This window comes from Anabrus simplex, chromosome 1, assembly GCF_040414725.1.
Source record: "Anabrus simplex isolate iqAnaSimp1 chromosome 1, ASM4041472v1, whole genome shotgun sequence".
NCBI lineage: Eukaryota > Metazoa > Arthropoda > Insecta > Orthoptera > Tettigoniidae > Anabrus > Anabrus simplex.
In genome coordinates, this window is record NC_090265.1 from 1077370806 (window position 1) to 1077398272 (window position 27467).

The following is a 27467-nucleotide window of genomic DNA, read 5'->3' on the forward strand; positions in this document are numbered from 1 at the left end:
TATTTATAGATAACAAGAGAATGGGTTATAACGGATAACAACATATGGCACAGTAACATTACCTTAGTTCTGATGTCATCATTCTCTGAGAATGCGTCATTTTATTTCCATGATATGAAGCTGAGTTCAAGGATTCGTGGCAACGCACGTCACTTCTCTGAACATACTGTTACGCAAGCTTCATTGTATCTGAACTATTCCCAATGTAAAAAGTGGATAACTCCAAAATTTGTCCATTTTTATAGTGAAGTCATATGGGGTATAAAACTCTGAAGCTCACGGAAGCAAGAAATAAGCAGGAGATATTTGTACCAAAAAGTGAGGTTATTTTTAGTCCACAACCCAACATAAAAGGGCAATACAAAAATGCACTTACCCATTTCTTGCACCTACGTCCTGAATTACGATGACTGAATAATAAAAACAATAATAAAACTACGACCATGTATAAAACTATATTAGTTATGTACAAGTCTTTATAACAAACTGGCCAGTGCAACATTCGAACAATATAAAATACGTTATCCGACACAGTGGTGGTGGTTGTGATTATTGTTTTAAGAGGAAGTACAACTAGGCAACCATCATCTATATAACACTAATAATAGGGAAGGAATGTAAGGGATCCGACACTTCGAAAAATGAAGGTATCGACCTAACGAAAACAAGGGCCACGAAGGGAGTGCAAATGAAAGACTCCCTAGGCCTCGAGTGCTCTAATACCGTCGAGGTCGGTAAAGAAAAGGAGTTGACCAAGGGAGGTCAGATAGGATAGACGAAAGTGAAGATCCTGGCACAAGTAAGTGGAAGCAATGCCAGTACTCAGCTGAGGGCTCCATAGTCGCCAACACGCGCTCCCAAGTTCAGATCCCCTGAGGTCCTTTCTCTTACGACTGGCAGGGAATCGTGGGTGTTATTCTACCTCCCCCACCGACAGGGGGATTATCCGACTCATACCCTAACTCATTACCATGATATTCTAATACATTTCAAATTAAATATCAATAATATTATAGTAGTGATATGTATTTCCTTTCAGATACTATAGTATTTTATGTGCATTATTTTGTCTGTGTTTCATGTCCCACCATCTTGGAATTCCTGCAAGAGCTCCTTCAAGGAGTATAACGGAAGAAATTCTCTAAGGATTGCATATAAGTAACAACCAGTATAATGTATACCACTCGTTGACAATCTGCTAAAAAGTATCCCTCATAGTACGTTATAATAAGTGGAGTATCGTCCTACGTGTCTCGCTTATGGTTTCCAAAAGGTACATCAAATGAATAGATTTTAGAAGCTGGGAGAACAGTTACAGTAAGTAATGGAAGGTAACTATCATATTGTCACGTTTTGAAAACAATTCTCTTTGTGAATGACAAAGCCACCTGCACAACCTCGACTGCACACGCTCATGGCCACCTAACTGAAGTATTTGTGTACAGAGTATTCCTTTCTTGTGTAAAAGTGTGTTCCAATACAAATTCACGTTACATTAAAGACTCCCCCCCCCCCTCCCTCCAATCATTTAAAAGATGTATTCATTTCTTCTCATTGCGAATACGCTAACTAATCTGATATTATTTTGCATTCTTAGAAGTGCAAATTACGACTTATATGTCCAGGCTAACTACTCTTGTCGGTTAACAGCTATCTGGAACCTGATTGGGCTTAAACCTAGAGTTATGAACACTAGCAAGAGGTTTTCCTAACAGACGTACCGTCCACCATTAAAAGAGGTACCAGTCTCATCTAGATTCATCTGTTTTTTGTTTTGAGGGCAAGTCCTCGAGAGTCCCGGGGCGAAAACTATGCCCCTCTACTCATCTGTTTCAGGGGAATGCCGATGAGTCGGAAAGTCTCTGATCTGCTACACTAGCGGGGGAAAAACAACCTGGCTGAGAGGCAGAAATTGCCTCCCGTCCGAGCTGAAACTCCCTCTTTGCTTCAAGGAATGAAATCAAATTTAGGGGGGTCGGAGAGCTATGCTATTCAAATACAAGCCTTTCTAACAAACGGGCCCTTTCAGGGGTTTAATTTAGAGGTAAATTAGTGAGAAAATAGTTTACATTTGGAAAAGGCCGAAAAAGATGTATTTTTTTCCAGTTAAAGTAGGTCATAAGTGATCCAAGGGTCGCGGTGCTTTAGACGAGTCCGCGGCTTCTTAGCCCCCATAACCTGCTTTAAGAGTACAGTAGATTGTATTACTAGAGAGGATTCTAGTTTTGCCCATCTTAGCTATTTTATTAATCTAACTGCAACATCACTTTGACGGGGGGAGCTGACGATATCCGCTTCCCATTTCGCTTCTGGTATGATTATTGCTGATAATAATATTGTATTGGTTTTGGTTTTAGCTACTTTTGTGGAGTTGGGAGACGCTGAGAAGCTGGAATTTTGTCCAGCAAGGGTTATTTTAAGTACCGGCGATGTACCGACACGAGACTGGCATATTTGCATACCTTCAAGTACCATGACACTGAGTGGAGATCAACCCGCCGACTTTGGTTCGGAAAGTCAGTGCTCTACCATGTGAACCACTCATCGCAGCAAGTGAGGCGAAGTAAAATTAGACAATCATATTTCCTAACGTTCTAATCAGAAGCGAAATAGGTGTAACCTTTCGAATAATCAAGGTATCGGTAGAAGAAATGGTAATGCCTGTTGCTCACGGTAAAATTTTCTGTCAAATTTATTGTACAATAATTGATAAAATTTCTGTTGCTCACGGTCAAATTCAAGTTGTATAAAACATTTGATAAAACTTTTCATAAAATAGGACATGTTCTATTCCGTAAAATTAATTTTACGAAACGAACCAATCAGCTAAGCTGACATCACGATGATGCTAGCACTACGTCGTGAGAAGATTATGAAGCTCGATTGTAAACAAACAATTCTTTCTAAAATGGCAGGATCCGAGTGGACTAAGGAAGCTGTTAGTGTTTTACTGACGAATACCAGAAATTTCCTTGTTTGTACGAAGTTAAAACACCACTTTACCACAACAGAAATGCAAGAAGAGAGGCAGAAAACACAATCGCCGAATCCCTATATGAATGCTGGTCTTCTAACCTCAACTAATTTTCGACCAAGGACAGCAATCCTCTACCTTCTTCTCTTCTTTTGATCCAATCCCGAGTCCAGCATTTCCTGACATTTCTTTTCTTCCTTTTTACCACTGTACAACATATAAGTGCAGCTAAAGCAGAAAGTTTTGCTTTGTTTTATTGGAGCCATACTCTCAAACACACTGTAAGTTGAACAGCTGATTCTTGGTTTAAAAGTTTATCGATAGATTGCAGCACATACAAATCTTAGTTCAGAAGTGAGTTCATAGATGGCCATCCTGATGCTTCGACGAATTTTTTAAAATAATTTTACCGTGAGCAACACAACTTGTTTTTACCAAAATTTTATAAAATTAATTGTACAACAAATTTTACGAAAAAAATTTACCGTGAGCAATAGTCATAAGACTTCGAAGGGCGTCGCAAACGTAATACCGTAAGAATTTTAAGACAACAAGAGTTGACCAGGGGAGGTGAGACTGGAAAGAGATACTGCAATTGCCTTCCCATTAAGGTTTTCGAGCTTAAAATCCCCGCTTATACATGTGGGATTTGTAAGTTAATTCACATCATTGTGGTTCGAATTTCACGTACAATTAGAGGGGTCCATCCCTACGATCATGGTATCGACAGTCGCGTAAAACAGTCAGTGACAAAAGGCTGAGTTGAGCACGTCTGATTCCTTAGTGAGCTAAGAGAACGTGTGGCTTGAGCGTGTGTATTGCAAGTAGTATGCACTCAAGTAGAACGCTGTCCCCAGTCACCAACACTCTTGCTTCCGACCATTACACTCACATTCATGTGCAGGGCAGGCTGCAGTAGAGTGTCACGGAATAGTTATCGTACAGAAAATAATTTGTTTTTAATTTCATTAAGAATTCACAGGTGTACAGTTCAAAGGTATGAGATGTAGTTCGCCTTTTGTTTTATGTTCCCGTATCTATGAACAGCTTCCAGGAATAACATCAGTCGTACCACTTGGTACATTTCCGTAAGATTCTTTCAAGCTGGTGTTGAAATATGATGATTCCCTTAAAGTAAAACAAAGAAGATCGACATTTACGAAATTAAACCGTTTAAGATAAAAAAGGAAAGAAGAAAAATAAGAGATATGAGAAGTCACTACCAAGGAGATATGAGTGAGACCTGCATCACTATTTAGCTAATTAACAAATCTCTCAGGCTCTATTCTATCAAGTGACCGTGCATCTTCCCAACGTTGGTAATGCCAAAGAATTTAAAGGCATCCTACTGAAATAGTAAGAGTCGCAATATCACTCCACGCATCCTTCACTTATGCAGTGTATAGTAGATAAGTATCGATAGTTACAATATGACCTACCTCTTCTGCACGATAACTATTCTTTCCACTCAAAAATACTCATGATTAAGTCATACCATTCTTTCAGTAATACAGTGATTTGTGTATCATGACTAACTGTATTTCTTTTGTTTTCAGACTAGGTGCACAGACAAATACACGAGTCATCTTTGAACACCACATGTACTTGATGGACATAACTGAATGTGTGATGAGGCCATGAATCACACACAGTACATTCTAACAGAAATAACGACATTTCTCAGAAGAACTTTCCTACAGCATGAAATACCCTTATCCTCCCTTTGTCTATTGCACATTAAATAATTATGTTGCTTCGTATGAAAATACACTAAATTTTATTGTGAAATCTCTTGTTCTATTGCTTTTTGTTATCAAGAAGTTTTGGAAAATATAAATATTAATATAGTTGAAAGTTCAAGTAGTCATCAAATTAAATTAGTAATTTTAAAGTCCTCAACCACGATCTTAAATTGGATGAATTCCACTCTTTAGTGTAGAGTTGTAGTTGGTTTTAACGTTGAAATTATATTGTTACTACCCATGAAATGGACAGTGATAGAATGAAAGGTTTCTTTTATTTTCATTTTTGTCTTTACAAGCTCCATTACTTTTCCTATGATGGAATTTATATATTGCCTACGTCACTGCTGGACCACTGCCCAATGCATTAGTAAAAATGCACTACACGAGAGCGTGGCTGTGACACTATTAGGCTTGACAACCTGTTGCTTCACGTCTGACATATAATTCACTTTGCTTCATCGACTGTAAGCTGGTAACGCGCTTGACTTGTGCTCCGTCAGACCTTAGCTTATTACCTCCATTATAATGAAATTGCTGAAACTTGAATCAAATATTAAATGCGAGATTAATGTAGTCTGGCTATACTTTCGTCTAATAGTCACGATCTTAGGTAAAACTTTGAAATATATTTTAACTAAAGCACGTGCACATTATTTCATAACATCCAACTCACTATTAACCCCCATATATGCGAATATTACTTTCCTCAGTACGTTGCGGTTAGTGTTCGTTCGTTTGTTGTTGACAATTACATCATGTTCGTAAGATTCGATCGCAGAGAGCTTTAAGAAAAGTAATCCCAATTTACAAAGAAAAGTAACCATCCCCACGTTATGAACAAATGTGAATACTAAACAATTTTCGACCTGTGTCTTATTTTGGTGCAGTTTATATTTATAATTTGTCCAGATACTTCTTTATATAGCATTCTTCTATCGTATTTTATCATGTTAAAATTATCAGACACACAAATATTTCCCGGCATTCCATAAACAATTTGAATTTGTTTCAAGATCATGATTACTGGTCAATAAATGGTTGCATTTGTGTCTTTCATCGTGGTTTTCTTGTCGAGGTTGTCCGATTTTCGAAGCCCGGAAAGACAACAGGTCACCATATCGTACATGCTGGAATGTAAAGCAATCCTGATGTGTACGTTGTACATTGACTTGCAAAATTCTCCCTCCAGACAACGTTTATATAAAGTCGTAGGTTCAATTATTGGGTGCACTGGCTGTTGGATTGACTGATAGTGCAAACTATCCCGAAAAGAAACGATGAATTTGATTCGCAAGTCCTGTCACCATGTTGCAACAGTTTAAGTGACTTGGCAACCAAAGTTAAACTGTATTATTATTATTATTATTATTATTATTATTATTATTATTATTATTATTATTATTATTATTATTATTATTATTATTATTATTATTACGGGGTTACCCGTGGAGCAGAAAGAGGTTAAAGAAGGTGCTGGGGTGAATGGGTCTATTTACAATATAAAAATTGAATTTTAAAAATTTAACAACGGTTATATTTCTCTTCAAATCGCAAACTTAACAACCTTATCACTGAGTGAACAACATGATGTTACAGGTACAGTGAAAATTTCAAAAATTGGAAAATTCCAAATTCAGAACCTTAACAATTCTGGGCTTCAAGCCCCTAGGTTACACATTTACAATTTGAAGTGGTATTATTGAGGTATGGGCAGAAAACCCCTAATTCCAGAGCTCTTGCTCCCCAAAATTACAATATCTAGCCTTCCAGAGGCAGCCTTCACTATTACAAAACATTGAAAAGAGCTTAAATGCCCTTGATTTCTTACAGCCCACTCAGGGCAAAATCACATCACAATCTAGACTCAAAAGGCACAAATTACAAATGGGAATAATCTGACACAGGGGTATCTAGTACCCATACTGGGCCTTTGCGAAAAAGAACAGGTTAAATAAACGGCCCGAACACAAACTGAATGGAGGCGTACACTGCGCTCCCAGATAATGAAAACTTAAAGACATACAGGGCTCTCGGCCGATGAAACAAGGACTATTCCCAAACTACTGAGGTGGCTCGCATGGAAATTACTTAACACATTACAGGAAAAAAACAGTTACGAAAACGTAGTCACCTCATACCAAGATGAAGGGGAGCTCGAGATTGTAACTCACTCTCTATCCCCAATTTACAGTTAAAGACTTTATGAAATTTTACATTAACCAAAAGAAGATTTACAGTTTAGAAAAGTTTTGTTACATAATTAAATATTCGGTCCTTCCCCTCGGATAAAGCTGCGGAGGTAGCTACAGAAAAGAGAATTTATGTGGCCATTACCTTGTAGATGTACTGCTGGCCGAAGAAAGAGGCGCCCCGCCTCCTGCCTTAACACACACACTTAGAAAGACGACGATCAATTGACAAGAAAACATGAAAAGCCGTAGTTTATATACCCTCAGGGAAGGTTCGAGAGGATTCTGGGCTAATCCGTACACACCCTCTCAATTTTATTGATTAAGCTCAAAAGTTACACTCAAAATCGAACAAGAAGCCTGTGATAGGTTGAAAATTAATTACAGAAAATTTTAATTGGCCAGGTTCAAAACTGGCGGAAAGGAAAAGAAATGTTGCCGACCCAAAAATAAATGAACATAGATTCAGTTATGGAAAACCTAGGAATATGAAACTTCTTTAAGTTATAAGTTATTCCAGCTTGCACCAGAGTGAATGATCAGAGTTTTTTGGTAGTGACATCTGTGGAAAATTGTCCAAACTTCTTGATGCATAGCAAACAAAACAAGGAGAAATTCAATCAGTTTAGGAAACTTCTCAATAACACAATTAATATATATTTTAGTGGTGACATCTTCTGATTAAAGCTCCAAGTTCATGTAGTATCAGTTTCACCTTTTGATCGATAGAGGAGTTTATTAAGGCGCTGATTTTGAATGAGCGGAGTAGAGGTGTACGTCCCGGTACTATTATTATTATTATTATTATTATTATTATTATTATTATTATTATTATTATTATTATTATTATTATTATTATTATTAAAAGTTATTCTCTTTGAATAGGCTATATTCGAAAATTCCCGTATTTTAGGAAACAACTTCAAAATAACGTAGGCTATGAGGAGGCGGGCGGGAAGATGTGTAGATATAAAGTTATCAGTTTCGTTCCAATTATCTATGAATTCATTGAAGAATATCAATAAAAAGTGCCCTGTATCTTCTACCAACCAATATAAACCATACTTTCATCCTCGTAGCTGCCAATACGACAATGTTAAGAATCTGCCACAACACTCATGTGGCGTCTCTTTCCAATAAAGCGCGGTAATCGTGAAGGCATCTTCCAGCAAACTTGTTCTGGATTGAAATGTTATTCTGAGGTGCATCGTAACGAACACAATCAGAAAGAATGTAGTGCTGTCATCCCATGATTTGTAATTTGGGACATTTTATATGCAAACCAAGACAGTGAAGCAACACCAACGTTGAGATCAACACATCACCACTTGTATTTCCTGTTATAAAAAAATATCGAAAGTTGTTTTTGAAGCTGTCCAATACATGCAACTTCAGATTGTCCACAGCTGTATTGGTGCTAATACTGCATTGTATTTCTAACAGTGACGTGGTCAATAGTAAAGCCTGAAACAGTACTGAAGTAACAAAGCAGCATGTTTGTCTTGTATTCATTTTTCACTTTTCTCTGTTGTTACCTTATGAAAATATATGTGTAATATATTGGATGATTTAAGGGTTAATTTAAATTCCATTGATTTTCTAGTATCTGATTCGTCCTTCATAACTTTAACATAACAGATTCATTAATTAACCATTGAGGTGAGAGAGAGTTAAATGAACTCTCATAATAAAATAATTAATGGAATTTAAATGACTTTCTGGATAATATAAAATGTATTTAATACGTGCTTTCCTTTTCAGGTGTTGTCTTTAAAAAGTTATTAATTGAATTACTGCATATATCTTACATCACTAATTCATGGTTGTACAAGTTTGACTGTCATGCATACTTTATATAAAACACATAAATTGTACTATTAGAGAATATGGTGAATCTTTCTTATATTTTCAAACAATAGCATATCTAACTTTTCCAGTATAATTATATGATTTTATCTTGGGTTAGCAATTACTGAGTATATAATATTTGTCTCACCGTCTCCAAGCCGGGTCGTTATATTTTTCACTGCGGACTTCAATTAATATTTTCTCCTTGAACTCAGCACTAAGCCGAATAGAGTAGTTGACCATATGCCTTACCACTTTTATCCCCAGGAATTAATTTGGTATTAATTTCTGTTGTAGTCTGAGTGGGCCCCAAAGTCATGTGCCACCCCAAATGTAGAAGTCCTTAATTCCTTAATTGCCGACTTCCGGACGAGGGATCGAGACCATGATCTTCCAATTGTACTGAGCATGTCTTTATAGACTCGTCTAGGCATTCCCCTATTCTTTCTCGATATACTTTATTATTATTATTATTATTATTATTATTATTATTATTATTATTATTATTATTATTATTATTATTATTATTATTATTATTATCATTGCAATCCATTCAATCAAACGGTAGAAATAAACGCCGACCTATTAAACTCCTTCCTAGGATTCGCTTTGCATCAGGTCCGTCTTAATACCGAAGAAGTAGGCTAGAGGTGAGAGGTGATAACTAGCAAATATCGTCTCCGAAACCGGCTTGTTACAATCTTACCGGGGAAATACTAAATCAGAAGTCATGTATCGTTTCAAGTGAGAAATCTCTATTATACTTTTCAAAATCCTCTTGGGTCAGTATTATGTTACCGAAAACTTCACGCAGTGATTATTAGAGAGCACAGCGGTAATAAGCCTTAATCATCTACACGCTGATCGCCACACTACTCGAAGATTTGCAGTTAACTGTTACATTGTCATGAAATTGGGTGGTTTTGGAACATTGATTCGTGTAATTCTAATTGTGTGCAACATATTGGTTGTCAACCTCGTGTTACGCAATCATTTGCAAATACAGTATGCAAGTTCTACTCTTTCAACTTACCATTCAAGGATATATTCATGAAATATTCATGGTCTCGTAACACCACATAATGATTAAGTAAGGTATGAGGTATACCAAAACTCCTGTAAAATTTCTCTCGTGGAAATTTACTTTATTGTTAGTGCTATATGAGAAAATATTATTACATAATCCTCAAGGCATGAGAAATAGTAAACATTTTAGACTTTCCTTTGTACGCCTTAATATCCAACAAGATGATAAACTCGTTCGGTTAAAAGTATTCAAATACGTAGGACTATTCTGCGTAATTTTACCTTAATGGTTTCGTTCAAATCTAGCACTCATTCGAAATTTAAAAAGTTAACCTTCGATTTAAAACAATCTAAAATCTGATATATCGTGGATAGATTTGCATGAATTTTAGAGTGACATCCTCAACTATGCTTCCTCGAGAAATTTAGGATGTGTAAAAGATGATCTGTCCGTATAAGCAAAATGATGTCTGTCGGGCTGCAGGCAAGTTCCCAGGGAGTAACCACAACTCGAATTCCCCACTCCTCAATAATTTGGTCATCTAGTCTAATTTATCATGGTACGTATCATTGTCGTCCTCCGTAATGTGACAGCGCTAGATTGTAGAAACTTTGAAGCATGGTAAACCGTTCCGGAACAAGACATGTCGTGTAGGACTACTTCACAACCACCATTTTCCATACTTAGTAATTGTCAACCCATGATCATGACCCAGTATAAGATAACAGTTAAGCATTTTATCAAGATTCACATTTTTCTCTGGACATAGAGAAGCTCCCATTTCACTGGACTTGTCTTTCTTGCAGGACACAATGAGACTCTGCATCCTCAGTGGCCTGCTCGTCTATGTTCATTTTATTCTACCCTGCTCTGCCATTCCCGGCACCAAAGAGTATCCGAAGATCAGCGGGAGGGCATCAGAATTCGTTCCCAGCTCCAGCATGAGGCCTTGGAACGGTGGGATGGGACGGGAGCCAAGCTGCGAGGAGCTGAGGGCTATGTGGCGCTTTTCTAAGCGGCAATCCAGGGCCAGCGAGATTACCAACGAGATATCCACGTATCGAGATCCTTTCGCCTACAATGTCTGGGAGCCGCACGCCAGGTCGCGCAGTGTTGGAGGTGGCGTTCTCAAGGGTGGCGGCGGACGAGGATCTGGACGACACATCTACGGACGAGTGGTCCATGCTGCCCCACGCTCCCGTCAGAGGGACAACCCTCCAGAAAGGATTAAGACCTACGATGAGGTTGCTCGCCACATGGTCACCTACCCAGATGGTCAGCAGGTCGTGATACCCCGCAGGAAGGTTACAGCGTTCAGGTTTTCAGGAGGACATGCTCCAGTTGAGCCGATACCAGTAATCACTCCACAAGCCGGCAGCTTTCAGAGGCTTAAGGAGATACTTCGAGAAGAAAGGGCCCGGGAGCTACAGGTAAAGAAACCCCTATCTGTGTCGTAACTAGAACATAGAACTCTCTTGTTGATAGTCCTCTCCTCATTACTGAATGCAGGTAGGATTTGCCACTGTAAAATATGAGGGGCTAAAAGGACTTTTCATCTGCCCTTCAAATAGCTTAACTACCTCTGCCGAGTTTGATCCCGTGATTTTGGGGTCTGGAGCCAACTCTCTATCACTGATCCACAGAGGTAGCTTATTCATTAGGGATCCTCACCCACTCGTTTTACTCTTGACTGTATTTGTAATCCATCCCCAATGCACATGTGTATAGGGACTGCTTGGGAAAACATTGTATGGTAGAGAAAGGTCATCTTATTTTTTTCTGATAGCTTAAAATCACACTGAGTTTGACACGTTTTCGGTGATGCTGGAATAAGAAGGGCCTAGGACTACACTTTATTTAAGGTATAACCCCAGCATTTGCCTGGAAGTCACAGATATCCATCTTTAGGGCAGCCAATGGTGGGAGGTCCGACTCGTTGGCTGAATGGTCAGCGTACTGGCCTTCGGTTCGGAGGATCCCGGGTTCGATTCCCGGCCGGGTGGGGATTTTAACCTTCATTGGTTAATTCCAGTGGCCCGGGGGCTGGGTGTTTGTTCTGTCCCCAACATCCCTGCAACTCACACACTACACATAACACTATCCTCCACCACAATAACACGCAGTTACCTACATATGGCAGTTGCCGCCCACCCTCATCGGATGGTCTGCCTCACAAGGGCTGCACTCGGCTAGAAATAGCCATACGAAATTAAAAATGGTGGGAGCATCTCCCGAATGCAAGCTTACAGCTATGTGTGGCAGTACCATGCAGATAACCCGTTTGAGGATCATTCTAGTCAGTCATAAAGTAAATCATCATTCATCTACATTTAGTGCAGTTGTCCATATCAGTTGTTTACCTAGTCTTATCTAAAACGATTGATTGATTACGAAGAACTTTGAAATTTATCAAACATTTCCCTGGTAAATTATCCACTCCCTAATTTATTTTCCTATAAATGAATATTTGCCCCAATTTGTCGTCTTGAATTGCAACTTTATCTTACTACTTCAAAAGCCTCACTCAAGGTGGTGCTTAGAATGTCGTTCCAAGCCATCTATCCACTGACAGCTCGGAACATACTACTTAGTCGAGCAGCTCGTTTCCTTACTCCCAAGTCTTCCCAGCCCAAACTTTGCAACATTTTTGTAACACTACTCTAGTCGGAAATCGCCCAGCATGCTGCTTTCCCTTGGATCTATATAGATCTATTAATAACAATAAGGATGAGGATGGACTACAGCAGGATAATGATCGTGCTGTACTATGGTTCGATGTGAAACATGTAGCTCTAAATGTAAAGAAATGTGAATCTGTAACATTTACCAGGAAAAATAAATGCACAATAGTTACGTCTTACTAAATAAAAGATCACTAAGTTATAAAGACTTTCGACAATATTTAATAACAAATTAACTTTCAGCACCCACATTACAAAATAACGAACGATACCATCCTTATGCTCGGGTTTATAATAATGACTCAAAATTATTTACTCTATCATCGATAGTTGTTCAGTTTTTACTAGCCTTGTCAGGAGTAAATTAGAATGTGAATCTGTAATTTGGGACGCGCGTTCAAAGTAACAAATACATGCTACTGAAGTTGTTCAAAATAAGTTTGTACGGCATCTGTATTATAAAACAAATAACATATTTTGCCCTTTTGATAAATCAACATGGTATTTAAGAAGTAATTTTAACCTCACATCGTTGCGTAACAGAAGAATTATTATTTCGTTAAAAAACGTTAACAAAACTGTAAACAAATTTGATTCCATATGACTATTAAATTTTAACTCCTTTCATGTTCCACAAGTTAGAGCTCGCAAGAACACTGTACTTCACGTTAAGATCTAGAACATCGCATCAGTTCAATTCACTATTTATTAAAATTCTATGTCTTTACAACACATTTGCTGCAGAAATAGCCTCATGTTCAGAATCACACACACACACACACACACACACACACACACACACACACACACACACACACACACACACACACACACAGTGATTAATAAACATTTAAAGGCCTGTGTTTCTAATTTATAAATTCAGAAGTTTATGTGTTTCTGATCAATAAATTCAGATTTTTTTACAATTTGGTTCACGTCGCACCAACACAGATAGGTCTTATGGCGACCATGAAATAGGAAAGGCCTAGGAGTGGGAAGGAAGCGGCCGTGTCATTAATTAAGGTACAGCCCCAGCATTTGCTTGGTGTGAAAATGGGGAAAACATGGAAAACCATCTTCTGGGCTGCTGACAGTGGGATTCGAACCCACTACCTCCCGGATGCAAGCTCACAGCTGCGCAACCCTAATAATCGTGCTCCTGAAGGTGTTAATTATTGTAGTTAGTATTTTAGTTATATCATTGTCTTAATTCCTCTATTTTCATACAATGGGAAAATCCTTGATGGGATTGTTTTCCCTGCATGTCGATTTTCTTATTCTTTTTTTCCTGTCTTTATTTTCATTGCTTCATTTTTATTTTTATTTACTTACATATGTATTATAAATATTGTTCTGTTAAGAAGGCACTGTATTGGGGCTACTGCCTGTGTACTTTGAGACAAATAAATATTTTCCAGTTCCCGTATCAAGTAACCCTGGTGTGGCTGCCATACTCTAATAGAGGTCTTACCAGAGACTAATATGCCTTCTCTATTACATCCTTACTACAACCCCTCGATACCTTCATAACCATAGGCCCATGAGAAGATTCGTAACCTTTATTTAGAATTTCGTTAATGTGATTACATAAATGAATTTCTGCCAACCTGATTACAATTAAGGAGCTATATGATGGTAAGGTAGCGGCCCCTGCCTAGAAAGCCAAGAATAATGGTCTAGAGGATTCGTCTTCCCACCCAAACCATACCTCGTAATCTCCAGGCTTTCAGGGCTGAACAGCGGTCACATGGTGGTCCATGGTCCTCCGAGGCTGTTGTGATATAGAATTTGGTTTGTTTCAACGAAGATTCTTCCTCATATTAACACCTAAATATTTACAGTGATCCCCGTGAAGTACTTTCACCCATCAACAGAGTAATTAAAACTGAGAGGACCTTTCCTCTTAGTGAAACATAACCCATCGGACGAGTTGGCCGTGCGGTTAGGGGCGCGCTGCTGTGAGCTTCATCCGGGAGATAGTGGGTGCCAACCCCACTGTCGGCAGCCCTGAAGATGGTTTTCCGTGGTTTCTCATTTTCATACCAAGCAAATGCTGGGTCTGTACCTTAATTAAGACCATGGCCGCTTCCTTCCCACTCCTAGCCCTTTCCTATCCCATCGTCGCCATGTCGGTGCGACGTAAAGCCAAAAAATTGAAATACAACCAGACTTTTCTTTCCATTTACCATCATACCATTGTCTGCTGTCCATCTCACAACATTGTTAAGGTTTTTTTTTTTTGCAGTTTCTGACAGTCCTGAAGCTTATATACTACTCTATATTGTATAACATGTACAAAATGTTTTGTCTGTAATATTCTATTTCCTTACTCATATCATTTATACATATAAGGAAAAATAAAGGTCCAAAAATACTGCCTAGCAGGACACCCCTCTGAATTGTTGCAGGATCAGATAATGCTTCACCTCTGAGTTCTATTTTCAAGAAATGTTGCCACCCATTCAGTCATTCTTTTGTCTAGTCCAATAGCCTCCATTTCCGTCAGCAATCTCTGAAGATGAACCCTGCCTTGGATAGTTTAACAGTGATATCGTCCATTTGACTTCCTGAATCTAAGATATATTTCTTATCTTGCTGGAATCCTATAAGTTGAGCCTCACTGGAATAATCTTTTGAATCTTTCGTGAATCATGGGTAAATTTCGGTGCCTCACCAGTACTGGTAATCTCTTCTACCTCGACATCTTTATGTCCTACGATCTTTGCGTACCGCTGACTGAATACTTCTGCCTTCTCCTCATGTATACTTCCTGTGTTAATTAATCCCAGGAATGTCCTTCTTGGAATCCGTTACTGCTTTCCTTCCCTAAAATTTATACGAGATGTTTACCATCATGTTATCCTCAGCTGACTCTTTTGTTAAATTCAATTTCCTTGTAAACTCGTTTAGTCTCTCCTTACTTCTGCAACCTAATTCTATTTCTTTCTAACCTACACCTCCTTAATCTCTTTATTTCTCTGTTATTATAGAGTTGGTCTTTACCATTCCTTCCAACATTTGAAGGTACATACTGCACCCGTTAGAACATCAGTCGTAGAACATTGAGACACCTCAGGGTGCTCAGTAAGGATTGGCACATAAAAAACGTATGATTTGGCATAAGAAAAAAAGTAACTGAATAAGCTTAAATAATGGCATGTTTATTAAATACAATATTGTACCGGGAAAAGTTCGGGGCGTAAGGCATGAGAAGGATCTCAGGTAGTGGAAGTTGGTTTTTGGAGCCGGTACAGAGCAGGATAGACTCGCAGGGCGAATAATAGATGGTTATACCTTTTTCAAACAATTTATTAATAATGTTAATTAATCCACCACCCTGCAATGTTGATATAGGATTCAAATAATATGTCGAAATCAAAAGGGTTAACGTAAATCTTCTTGAGTGCAATTTGTGAAAATAAATAAATCTCACAGATCCTATAGTCTTTTGCGAAAACACAAAGTGTCAGTTTTTCACCTAAAGTCTTTCTAAGTATTATGACATGACATGAACACATTTATAATTGAAAATCAGAATTTGAACTTCTGTTGAGAGTTTCTCAGTTTGTTAGCCTTGAAACATAGAACACTTGAAACTCCTAAAGTCTTTCTTCTGTGAAATAGATTTTGAAAATAGATGTATCATTAAAAGATGAATTTTGAGTAATGATAGAGAACTACGAAGTATCGTCACACGCAGCACTGGGTAAACCACTGTTCAAGATTGGTAAGAAAAAAGAAGGTCAGTTTGGGACTACTCACTTATTAAAGAAAATTTGGCTTACAAATACTGATGAGAATCTGGAACATTCCGCGGGTGCGGATGATGACTCGAACTTGAAGTTCCACGAAGAAACCATGTTGACGTCATAGATGAAATGATGTTGAAGGTAGCTGGATCTTGTAAAATTTTCTCAAGATTTCTGCTGCTCGTGGACATGATTTTAACACACGGAACATGCAAGTAGTATTGACAGATGCTATCGTTCACTATTAAACACAGTCCAATTCGTATGTTAATTTTAGGACGTCAATTGAATGATCACAGTCCTTGTTGCAAAAAAGAAAACACTATTTTAAATCGTCACTGAGAACGTCCAACACAGTGCAAATACGTAATATTTCTCATTACCGTCTCTGACCACAGTCTTTGAATCGTTATCCTGACAGATAACACTGATTCTCTAATGTTGATAGAACTATATTATTTTAGAAAAGGTTCTTAACTTTCACTAAGTTTATCACTGTAACACGTCATGTCCTAATATGGCACATAAATAAAGAGACACAGTCCAAGGATGTGCTATGTTAGAAAATAAGTTCTAGAGTAGTAAGAGTTACTGTACACGACAGTTTCTGTTGGTAATTTAATATTGTGTGAAAGTAATTAAGTCCACACGTCATGTTCTAGTTTGTGAATGTCCAATATATAACTTCGAACTTCACTGATTTCGTACGTGTTATACATCGAAATGTCTGTAAATTATATCGTAGTCACGGCACAATAGACTACTTACGGTGCGACGTCCTTTTTCAAGTACGATGGCGATTTACTATCCCGTAATTTCGTCTCCGCGAAACACGACGGAAAGTACTGTCTTCGAGACTGTACGAACATACTATGCGAGAGCCAGTCTCCCCTCTCTCTTACTCATACACATACTACACTGCTAGACTGGACTGCTTGCAATGAACTGAACTCAACTCAACACCACCACCTGTTAACCTTGACCCAGTGGCATATATAGCTGGCGCTGGGAGGGGTAGTTTCTCTCGGCCATGTGACCGTGAGTGCGTAATTTCTGTTAGATTTTAAATCATTATAACTCAGCAACCATGGGATGGATTAATTTGAAATTCACAGGGATTAATTTTTATGACGTCCGCTACAATTTAGCGTTTGTTCCATTAAAATTGGTACAGGCGTTGAAAACTTGCGAAAATAAAGATATTTTCGAGAAATATCTCTAGGGGAGGTGAGCTTTGAACGATAGGTGACGTCACTTGACTCCGCCTAGCGCACTCGTGGAGTCTGGTACATACTGGAACATTCTTTTACTTAGATGTTCATACGTCGGACGGATCTTATATGCTTGAACAACATTTCTTTTGATAACTATGGACCAGGACCTAGGCTTTCCTGGTACAATATGTTTGTCATCCTTGCTATCTGATTATGGAAAATGATCACTAATGTAAAAATTAACTCTTGCTCTTGAAGTACAAAATAAAATATAAATCAAGATGGGAGAGTATACTTAAATTTTGCCCTATTTACCCTTACAAAGTTGCCACGCGCTGTTGGTGGGGGTTAAGAGAATGGAGGAGCGGAAAGGAACTGGCCGACCTACCGTACGTAAATTCCGGCTCAGGCATACCTCTGGGGAGGTTTGAACCTGCCTTCGGGCAGAACACACCCCCCACCCCCATATCTTCACAAATCAATAAATACATTGTATTTGCTTCTTGGGATTTGCGTTAACAATTTGATTGAATTTAATTGTGAAAAAATCTGGGTTTCTTCGACCAAATCTGGAAAATACCAAGAAAATTGGTATCAAAATTCACTTTGCTGAGATATTAATTGACTAATTTTTAAACTAATGAACATAATTGGTGTGATAATTCGTTCTAGAACTGAATAGATGCAAAATAAATATCTTTTCATGACTATCATCACTTCTAGTCCAATTAAATCGAAAAATATAAACTCTAGTTGTGAAATATCAATTCAAATGGTCCATCATAAATTAAAGAAAAATCTCAGCTCTCGTGACAAAACAGTGAATAATCTGCAACGCTGAAATATGAAACTACGTTTACTTTCTCTTAAATAACACATACGAAATGACTGGAACAATCGCTGAAATAAAAAATCAGTCAGTCTCCCAAAACCAAAGTTCTAATTCTACAGAATACCTACATTAATCTACAATATTTACACAGACATATCAACAGGCGAATCAAACGCTCGACTAACACAATTCCTCGTCAGCTGATTTAAGGAAGAACATCAGCCTCTTCTAACTTAGACGTAATATCTCGGTAAGAACTTTCCGAACCACCATGAATAAGTAACGAAGTAACGACGGGTTCGGATAACTCTCGAAGGAAAATGATACTGGACATGAAAAAATCGTATATACGATCAAATACACTCACGCGTAGTTTAACAACATTTTAATTTCATCTGAGGATCTCTGAATATCTCCACAATCATCTATTCTAGAATTATCAAGACGTAGATCTCATATCGAATGCCTCTCCGATACGTCTATCATGAAATGTAACATATTTATATCGCGAAGACTCTATACTAACAATTTACCAATCATGGCCTCTTCAATAACAGGCCCGTTGAAATATCTGAACACATTCGTGATCCGCCCAGGATGTCACAAAACTCCTATATAACGTCGCGTAAAATATCTTTCGCATACAAAATCCTCTAACACTACGTCTAAACTTTTGAAGATCCAGCCTATCTCCCAGTATCATTATCAGTAAATTAAGAGTTTCTCCCGATATCGAACTCCAACAGACGTAAAGTTTTGATTCAAAAAAGTGGAATCAATTCTGTCACTCGAATCTCATGACTTCGTAGTGTCTCAGACATAAACCACGCATAAAATTCTAAATGCATATCATCTGGAATCGAAAGTTTATTTTACATGATGACTTAGAAGCGAAATAAATAAGTTACAGTCTTGTGAAGACACGAACACGTTTCACTTCAAGTCAAGCCCTACACTAGGCTGAAAAATTGATAATCACCAAAATTTCGACTAAATTATTCACCACATCCGAATAGCTGAAATTATTTACAGATTCGTGGATAATCACCATTACCACGACAGTTAAATTATTCCATCCAAAATCATCTTAAATTACTTGTGACAAGTAGAAATACACGAAGACTGTGTACAGAAGCAACTACAAATAAGAACGTGAGAACTACAAGATTACACTATTTTTTAAGACCATTCAACCACTACAGAAAAATCAACTATCCAGCTACTGAACAGATAATTAATGTAAAATTTATGTCGACTTAGCTCTTTTCGACGCCTTCATTTTTGGACGATGACCTATCTCCTTCAATGTTGTGATTACGGCAGGTATCCTCTCATCTTGACGTGGTTGGCGGCGGTCCCATGGTTTAATCTCTCATGGTGAAGCTGAAGTTACACTCGGCAATGGGTAATGTCCTCATGTTGAATCGGTCGGCAAAGTCCTCTTGAATACTGTGGCTGAAACTTGTATAGAAAATATTAATAAAATTGTCTAGTTGTGGGTCTTTTCCAATATCACAGGCAAATACGTACTTTAGCAGCCTGTTAGCGGCAATGCAATGCGTGAATCTGAAAATGGCTAGCATGACAGTCATAATATCACGCGATGTTGCTCCAAGGCAGAAACGCTGTGTTTTGAGGTCGGCTTAGAGACTGACCCCTCAAGCAAGTCACAGCTGGCAGGTGAATGAACTTGTCAAACCACGGCGCGCACACACACACACACACACACACACCGGAAGTCGTAGTACAGTTCATGTCCTGATTTAATATTGTGTTATATTCACTTGTTATGACGAGTGCCTTTTTAATACAAGTATCGATGATAACAAAATGCACTATAATGTACTATCTGTAGTATGAACTTCTTCTTGCCTCATAATTGCAATATTTATTTATCACACAATTCCCTTGCTGGACTTGACATAAGCAGTGTTGGCATATGGCTTTCAACACTCTCGTGACTTCGACCGCAACTTTTCATTTTCTTTTCCCAAATTGGATTTTACTTATTGATGCCGCCGATACAAGTCTAGAATCTCGCGGCAGAGATCAAATAACCTTGAGAAAATAAAACAAAATGTGAAAACTCGCCCAACGAGGGTAACGTGTGCGCAACGCCACCTAATATAAGGATATAACACTCTGCCTGTCCAAAACACTCCGTCAGACTTAACGAAACTGTCACAATACATATTTTCACACTCGTCAATAATTGCTTTAATCCCATCCAATAGCCCGTTTACGCCTTTATAAACCATTTTCGGCCGACAATTATTTCTTTAAAACTCCCTCAGGCCACTCTTATCAACCGTATGGCATTGTTAATAGTCCTACTTTTACAATCTTCCTTTCTCTTACATTTATTTTTAACCACGACTGAAACAGCTTTGTAATCACTTATCCCATACATTACTTTAGTTTCTCTATACAAGCTCATTTGCTGTTACCAGCGTATTGGCGGCTCTTGCTGAATTATCTTGGTGATTTAGATGGTTCTGTTCCATCGCAGTAAGTGTAATAGACAAATCCAAAAGCGTGCATGAGGGAAGTGCCAACTGACCTCGTATGCATCCGTCCTCCAACCCTGCAGAAACGCCTTATTCCGTGTGCTAACAGCTTTGAAATCCCGAAAATTTATAGAAAAAATACAGGTAAACATACATCTCAAGTTTTAATACCCCGATTTCGTAGGACGTCCACGATATAATGACTGACTTGTACAATAAACGTCAGTTTAAAAAGTTACAATAAATAAAGCCTTTCTTCCGTTTATCGAAACAATCGAAACACTCATATTCATAGAGGTTCCGAGACCTGCGTACATCTATGGGAGCCGGCTTTCTTAATGGAGAGGGAACATCATCTAATAATACTAACGTTCCTGTATTCATTTTCATGACTACTTCGAAGAATTCACTACCATTACGGAGAAACACATTCATGATTACTTGTAGAATGCTCTACTGGTGTAATTCATTTTACGGCTTGTCTCATCTTGCCAGCTGCATTTCGAAGAGTAAAAGACTACCTAATAAAACCTTTGTCGAAAGGAGGTCAGTTTAAACTCTTGATATAACTCTTCGCCACAGTGTTATGTAATAGCAAGGTGCCAACCCGCAGCAATGACATTTCAATACAAATCGTCAAGTCAGGTATTTCCTTTGATATCCAGCAAGACAGGATCGTCCCAAAGAGGGCGATAGTCCAAAAGAGGAGAGCGTGTGATTTACAGCCGCACTATGGCAGGAAGTGTCTACGATTCCAAGAATTAGGTGGTCTCAGCGACACAGTTCCACCAGTAGAAGTGAATAGCCTAGCCGTGCTGAAAGGCGTGCAATTCATACAGAACTTTATGGGTGACTATCGGAGAAATATCTAGTTAAGTGTGCTCTCATGCTTTCAGCCTAATCTGCTATCATTCACAGATCCAAGCAAGGTTGCCATATCACCTGTAACTGAATGGGTATCGATCTTTCGTTCGATAACAATACACAATATGAAAGATGGAATCACTAACCGCTGCATAATATATCGTTCATTCTGGTGGTTCTGTAACTCTTCAGATCGCACTATAAATCCCCGCCTGCCAGCATCATGACCACATCCAAAATATTCTTCCCTCTAGTCGGTTCAATCACTTTCTGATTCAGCTCTCCTTCCCCGATTAACTTATTCACCATTTGTTAGTCATGTTTTCTGTCATTCACATTACCTTCCCGGTTAACATTTGGTAAATTGGGATCACCCGCTACAATAACGCTCCTTTCTTTGTCAATACCCACATAGCGTCAACCCTTCTAGGTCTGTACGCCGCAAAAGCATCAACTAGCCTACTGTCTTTTGAGATGAGTCTTACACCTAGAATTTCATGTTTCATGTCCTTAACGTTGTCATAGCTAACATGTACATATTTGACCAGTATGGATATCACCCTCCTACCGTTCCTATCCTGTCTCTACTATAAACACTCCAGCTCCGTGTCTGTATCCATAATATCACTTCTTAGCCGTGATTAAATTCCTGTTACAATATCTGGTAAATATATATTAAATTACTTAATTCTTGTGTTTTCTTTACAATAGGTCTACAGTTTTGCACTAACGACTTTGTCATCCTTACTTGGCTTCCATCTCCCTACACACTTATCACCATTCCCTAGCCCACCCTGTTCCACTCATCAATCATTAATGATCTCCCTGAGTGTACCTCCCTGTAAGTTTTCTAAGCAAACCTCCAAACGTATACCTACCATTGCAGAATGGGACAGGAAAGGGCTAGAAATGATAAGGAAGCAACCATTCCATTAATCAAGGTATAGCCCCAGCATTTGCCTGGTGTGAAAGTGAGAAACCGTAGGTTTGCTGACAGTGGGGTTCAAACCTAATATCTCCCAAATGCAAGCTGTCAGCTACATGACCCAAACCACCTAGCCACATATTTAAAATACATGTGTTCAACAGCTAGTTAATGATTAAAGGTTCCACTGAAGAGACAAGTATTTACGACACAGATATTCAAGAGCTATCAGATATTTGAAGGTTCCACTAAAGTGACCACTATACTCTGCTACCAACAGCAACAAATGACATAATTAGGCTGATATAGTAACAATTGAAACAGTGTTTACTTTTTGAAGCAGTGCATGACAACTATTGTGACCTTTATAATAAACCTGTTCTAGGAGCAGCGCTTGGCAGAAGAAGCTGCAGCTAGGGCTGCTGCTCTGGATGTGTACTCACCACAGCGGTTGCCTCCTCAGGAAGACCCCATACGCTATGGTCGTCGGTCAATGCAGGAGAAGCGTGATGACAGTGAAGCCCCCAGTGAGACTGGCCCCTTCTCAGAGTTCCTGCCTCCATCAGTAGAGGATGAATTTCTTCCCCTTTCAGCCTTTGCAGGCTAAACATTTACTAAAGCCTTAGTTACATATCTCCCATCACTATTTGTAGTTACTGTACTCAATCATTTCTCTTCCCTAAGCGTTCGCAAACATATCTCTGCTTCTTCTTCCCTCTTGAGCGAACCATATTTTCTTCACTTCAATAACTACAGACAAGGTCAAAAGTTTAATAGAAGCCATACTACGCATGGTATATACTTCCTGGTACTGAAATGGAAAATATCTCACAAAACCTGTAAAGAGAATGTATTTGGTAGGCTACTTTTGATTATGCGGCTCTGATGTGGTAATTGAAGCATACTCTTTTGAAATCAGTTTCAATCTATCTTTATGTTATGAAAAGTGAGGTGACAAGTTCACTGAATTTCCTTATACAGGAATATCTTTCAATGAGAAAATACTGGAGTTCAATGTGATTTTCTCAGATAAATAATGAATATTTTATAAAATCAAGTTTATATCGTATATTTAGTGTCAACTTATAAATAAGAGTACATTTTAATAAATAAATGACAAACTGAGAGAAGCTGAATTCACAGTCAATTTTCTAATTCCCTGCTCTTTGGAATATCATCACAGAGCTTTCCTAATCAAAAGTTTGTGTTGCAGAAAGAGTCTTCCAAACCTGTCTCAGAAAGGATTGACCGTTCCACTTAACAGATATTTAAACTCAATGAGTCAGTGAGAATCTATTACTTAATGTAATTGTGAGCCACATACCTTACTAAATGGTGTTAGGAAATGATTAGCTTCAATTCCTTGCGTTCGCAGCAAGTGATTTTCTATTTCTAGTACTAGGAATAAACAGTTTGTATTTCGCAGATGAAACGTTTGGCCAATCGTGTATACACAGTTCCTAAGATCTTAAATTTTCAACTCCAAGGACAATCATCCTTCAATATTCTTTGATTTAAAATTAATATAATTGAGGTAGAAGAAGCTATATCTTTGTACTCCTTTTCACCTTATTCTTTGAAAATTTTCGTAATGTAACCTCAAACTAGATGTTGGTTTGATACTAAATCCCTTTATATGACTCTCCATATTTGTCAAAATAGACACCCTGTGCTTTGCTATATCCACAGTTCTTTGGAATTTTCTCTTGTTCTTTAATGTACCTGATGTCTTCCTCCCTAATTATCTCTCTGTACCACCATATCACTTTCTTCCCATTCAACATGTCAATTGTAAGTAAGAGTCATGCAGCAGTGAGTCCCTCTTCCTGACAATAAAACCTCAAGATGGAAGAAGACGAGCTCTGAACATGGATGGACAGAGAGTCAAGTTCCTTAGCCATCAGGTGTTACTCTTTGGAGCGACTGGGTATGCCGTGACAATAATAGGACTGTCCAGAGAATAATTTTCAGCCCGTAATTGAATTATTCTAAGGGGCTATATTTGGTATAACGGAGCGCTATGTTTTATATGGCTGGAGCGGTCAGTTTTAAAGAATAGAGTTTCAATTCATGATGTCTTCAGACTGTTTAAAAAAGTACTTTCTGATGACCTGTTGCAAGCATGGGTTCGGAAAAGATAAATGCAAGAAATTTGACAATATTATACAAACCATCATTGCATATTTATTAAATATCTGTAAAGCAGTCAGTGTTATATTATAAAAATGCCTGTAATAATTAGTAATAAGGCGAATTTGTCAATTTGAATTTATGATATTCTATGATTTAAAATTCAAGTCATTGTTTAACGTAACACTAATTGTATTATAAGAATTGTATTTATGGATATTATAATTTTAAATATTAATATAAGCATGTAATCCAATATTTTAACATTATTATTGTCATTACTAGTACATTAATGTTATATTTAAAGGATAATTGTGAATTCATACCTGATTAATTAACCTAATATTTGATTAATTGAAATATATTATTTAGTTACAGATGCTCTATATTATACAGTACATGTGAAGAAAAATTTTCTTTATTTTTCTATAATTTTATTAAAAATCTTGTCATCGTGGTAGCATCAACACACCAGAGCCTTATATACTGTCTTCTGAGAATATAGTTAAAATATTGTCTCAATATGTGATTGTATATTTTCTCCATGTATCACTAAATTGAAGAAAATGAAAATATTCTTTCTTTTCTTAATTCTCAAGAACCATTTAAAATTCATACCTCAAGAGTCTCTGCCCAATCAAGTTTCCCATCTCCAGTCATTGATCCTTCGCAATTATTACGCTATTATTATTATTATTATTATTATTATTATTATTATTATTATTATTATTATTATTATTATTATTATTATTATTATTATTATTAATTGTACCCGTGCTTCGCTACGGTATTCTACATTGTATACGGATATCGAAGTAAATTACTGTACATGCAGTGAAGAAGACTTTTTTTTTTAAATTGCATGTCTCTTAGCATTATCAGAGAAACAGCATGAGGAGGCGCCTCCCCCCCCCCCATACATTGTTTCATTGTAAAATGTGAGTTGCGGAGTTGTGATGATAACGGCAGGCTCACTTGCCTACTGCCATTCACAATCGAGTTGGGAAGTTTACATTATAATGGCAGGCCCCATTGCTGACTGCGCGGCCACAATCGATTTGGGTACTTTTCGTTACAATGGTAGGCCCGCTTTCCTACTTCCATAAAAATTACAGTTGCGGAGTTTTTATCATTATGGCAAGCAACTTCCCTACTGCCAGTCAAAATTGAGTTGTGCTGTTATCATTATAATGACAGGCCCCTTTTCCTACTGCCAGCCAGCTTACTGCCAGTCACATCTAGTTGATGAGTTTCCATTAAAATAGCAGGCCACTATGACTAATGCCAGTCACATTTTAGATAAGTATATTTGTTTATAATGGCAGGCACCCTTGCCTACAGCCAAACGCAACCGGGTAGGGGAGTTTTGAACAAAATTGCATGCTCCCTTGCCTTCTGTGAGTCAAATGGAGAAGGGAATTATTCATTACAATGGTAGGCCCTCCTTACTAATGCCAGTTAACCGGAAGTTGGAGAAGGACCCCATTCATACTGCCAGTCAAAGTCGATGCGAGGAGTACTGATTGCAATAACAGACACACACTTTCTCGATCGCTACAAATCGACATCAGTGAATCTATACAGATCGACATACGAAAGTATATGCATGTTTAGAATACTGCAGACCTTCATTTATAGATTAACTGCTGGTAAACGGTACGTCGTATCGACAAGCGTATTGTGACATACGACGCAGTACTTTAACGGTCTAAATGGCTTCTTCTATGATATTTTCCCGAATCTCATCTATTCATGGGTCAGATTGAGTTAGAATCGTTCAATAGGGTGAAATTTGGGGAAGATTGTCTCACTTTTCGGATAATTATATGACAGCTATTCGTTTTACACTCACCCACTTTTGAGTTAAGTCCGTTGGGACTTGTGCTGAAAAACAATGCGTTCCGAGCTCCAATAGGGAACATGCGTAATTTTCAAAAATATTTTGTTTGAAAAGTACACCAATGAAATAGTTCGGAAACATATGATATTGTGATAACGTGCTTTGTTTTCTATCCTTAAAAATGTTCGTGTAGAATTTGATAATTCTATCTTAAGTGATTTAAAGTATTAATTACGCGGGTAAAAAGTACAAATTTTACTTCCAATCGAGAAATAAAGACAAATCTAAAGTACCGTATAAGGGATAGAGATACGAAAGTAATAGGACCAAAGTTGTAGATCACTCCAAATTGAACGGAAGTTGTGCCATCCGTTTTGTGATAGGACTTACCGTTTAGAAACGAAATACCTCGAAACGAAGGTCTGCACCGTCATTAAAATTGCCTCCATATTTCGATATTCTTCGGGGATAAAAAGTAAAAAATGTAAAGATCTTGGAAGTTTTCCGTCGGTTACAGGCTAAAACGTATTATTTTACCAAATTTCAGTTTTCTAGCTCGTCTGGCACATCGTGCTGCAATCTTGATTTTGGGGGAGGGGGTAAAAATAAGGACTTTCAGGAAACTAAAGATAAAATGTATGCAGGTGGTCATTATTACCCCTGTACGAAAATTTCCTCAAAATAGTATTTGTACAGACACACGGTCATTAAGATTTTATTTATATAGATAGATAAGGAATCTGCTCCACGTACAACACATTTTGGACTATGTCCATTGGACATAGCCTGCAAAACAGACCGTTCTTGATATCTTCCTTATTAATCCTCCTGTCGAAAAAATGCACATGAGAAAAAAGTTTTAGAAATGAATTTCCATCAAGGTTGGTCGATTTCCAGCCAGGTTGTCTTCTGTATATTGTGGGAGAGTAAAATCATTGTTTC

General features: G+C 37.9%; 1 protein-coding gene across 2 annotated transcripts; it reads left to right on the plus strand.

Annotated features, from left to right (window-relative positions):
• Positions 1–1103: 1103 nt before the first annotated feature.
• Positions 1104–25242, plus strand: LOC136858006 (uncharacterized). 2 transcript variants are annotated; one of them, XM_067137192.2, is made up of 3 exons: positions 1104–1331; positions 10590–11213; positions 22941–25242. In XM_067137192.2, exons 2-3 carry the CDS (start codon positions 10596–10598, stop codon positions 23160–23162), a joined length of 840 nt encoding a protein of 279 aa, XP_066993293.2. In that variant the 5' UTR covers positions 1104–1331; positions 10590–10595; the 3' UTR covers positions 23163–25242. The 2 variants fall into 2 exon arrangements, with proteins under 2 accessions (XP_066993293.2, XP_066993292.2); XM_067137191.2 differs by lacking the exon at positions 1104–1331 and having other exon boundaries at positions 7235–11213.
• Positions 25243–27467: the final 2225 nt, after the last annotated feature.

What these genes read in the sequence shown, in the direction of transcription:
- LOC136858006 (XM_067137192.2), top strand. Translation starts at nt 10,596, where the DNA reads ATGAGACTCTGCATCCTCAGTGGCCTGCTCGTCTATGTTCATTTTATT. An exon ending in AAAGGGCCCGGGAGCTACAG is followed by an intron (nt 11,214 to 22,940) that starts GTAAAGAAACCC and finishes AACCTGTTCTAG; the next exon opens with GAGCAGCGCTTGGCAGAAGA.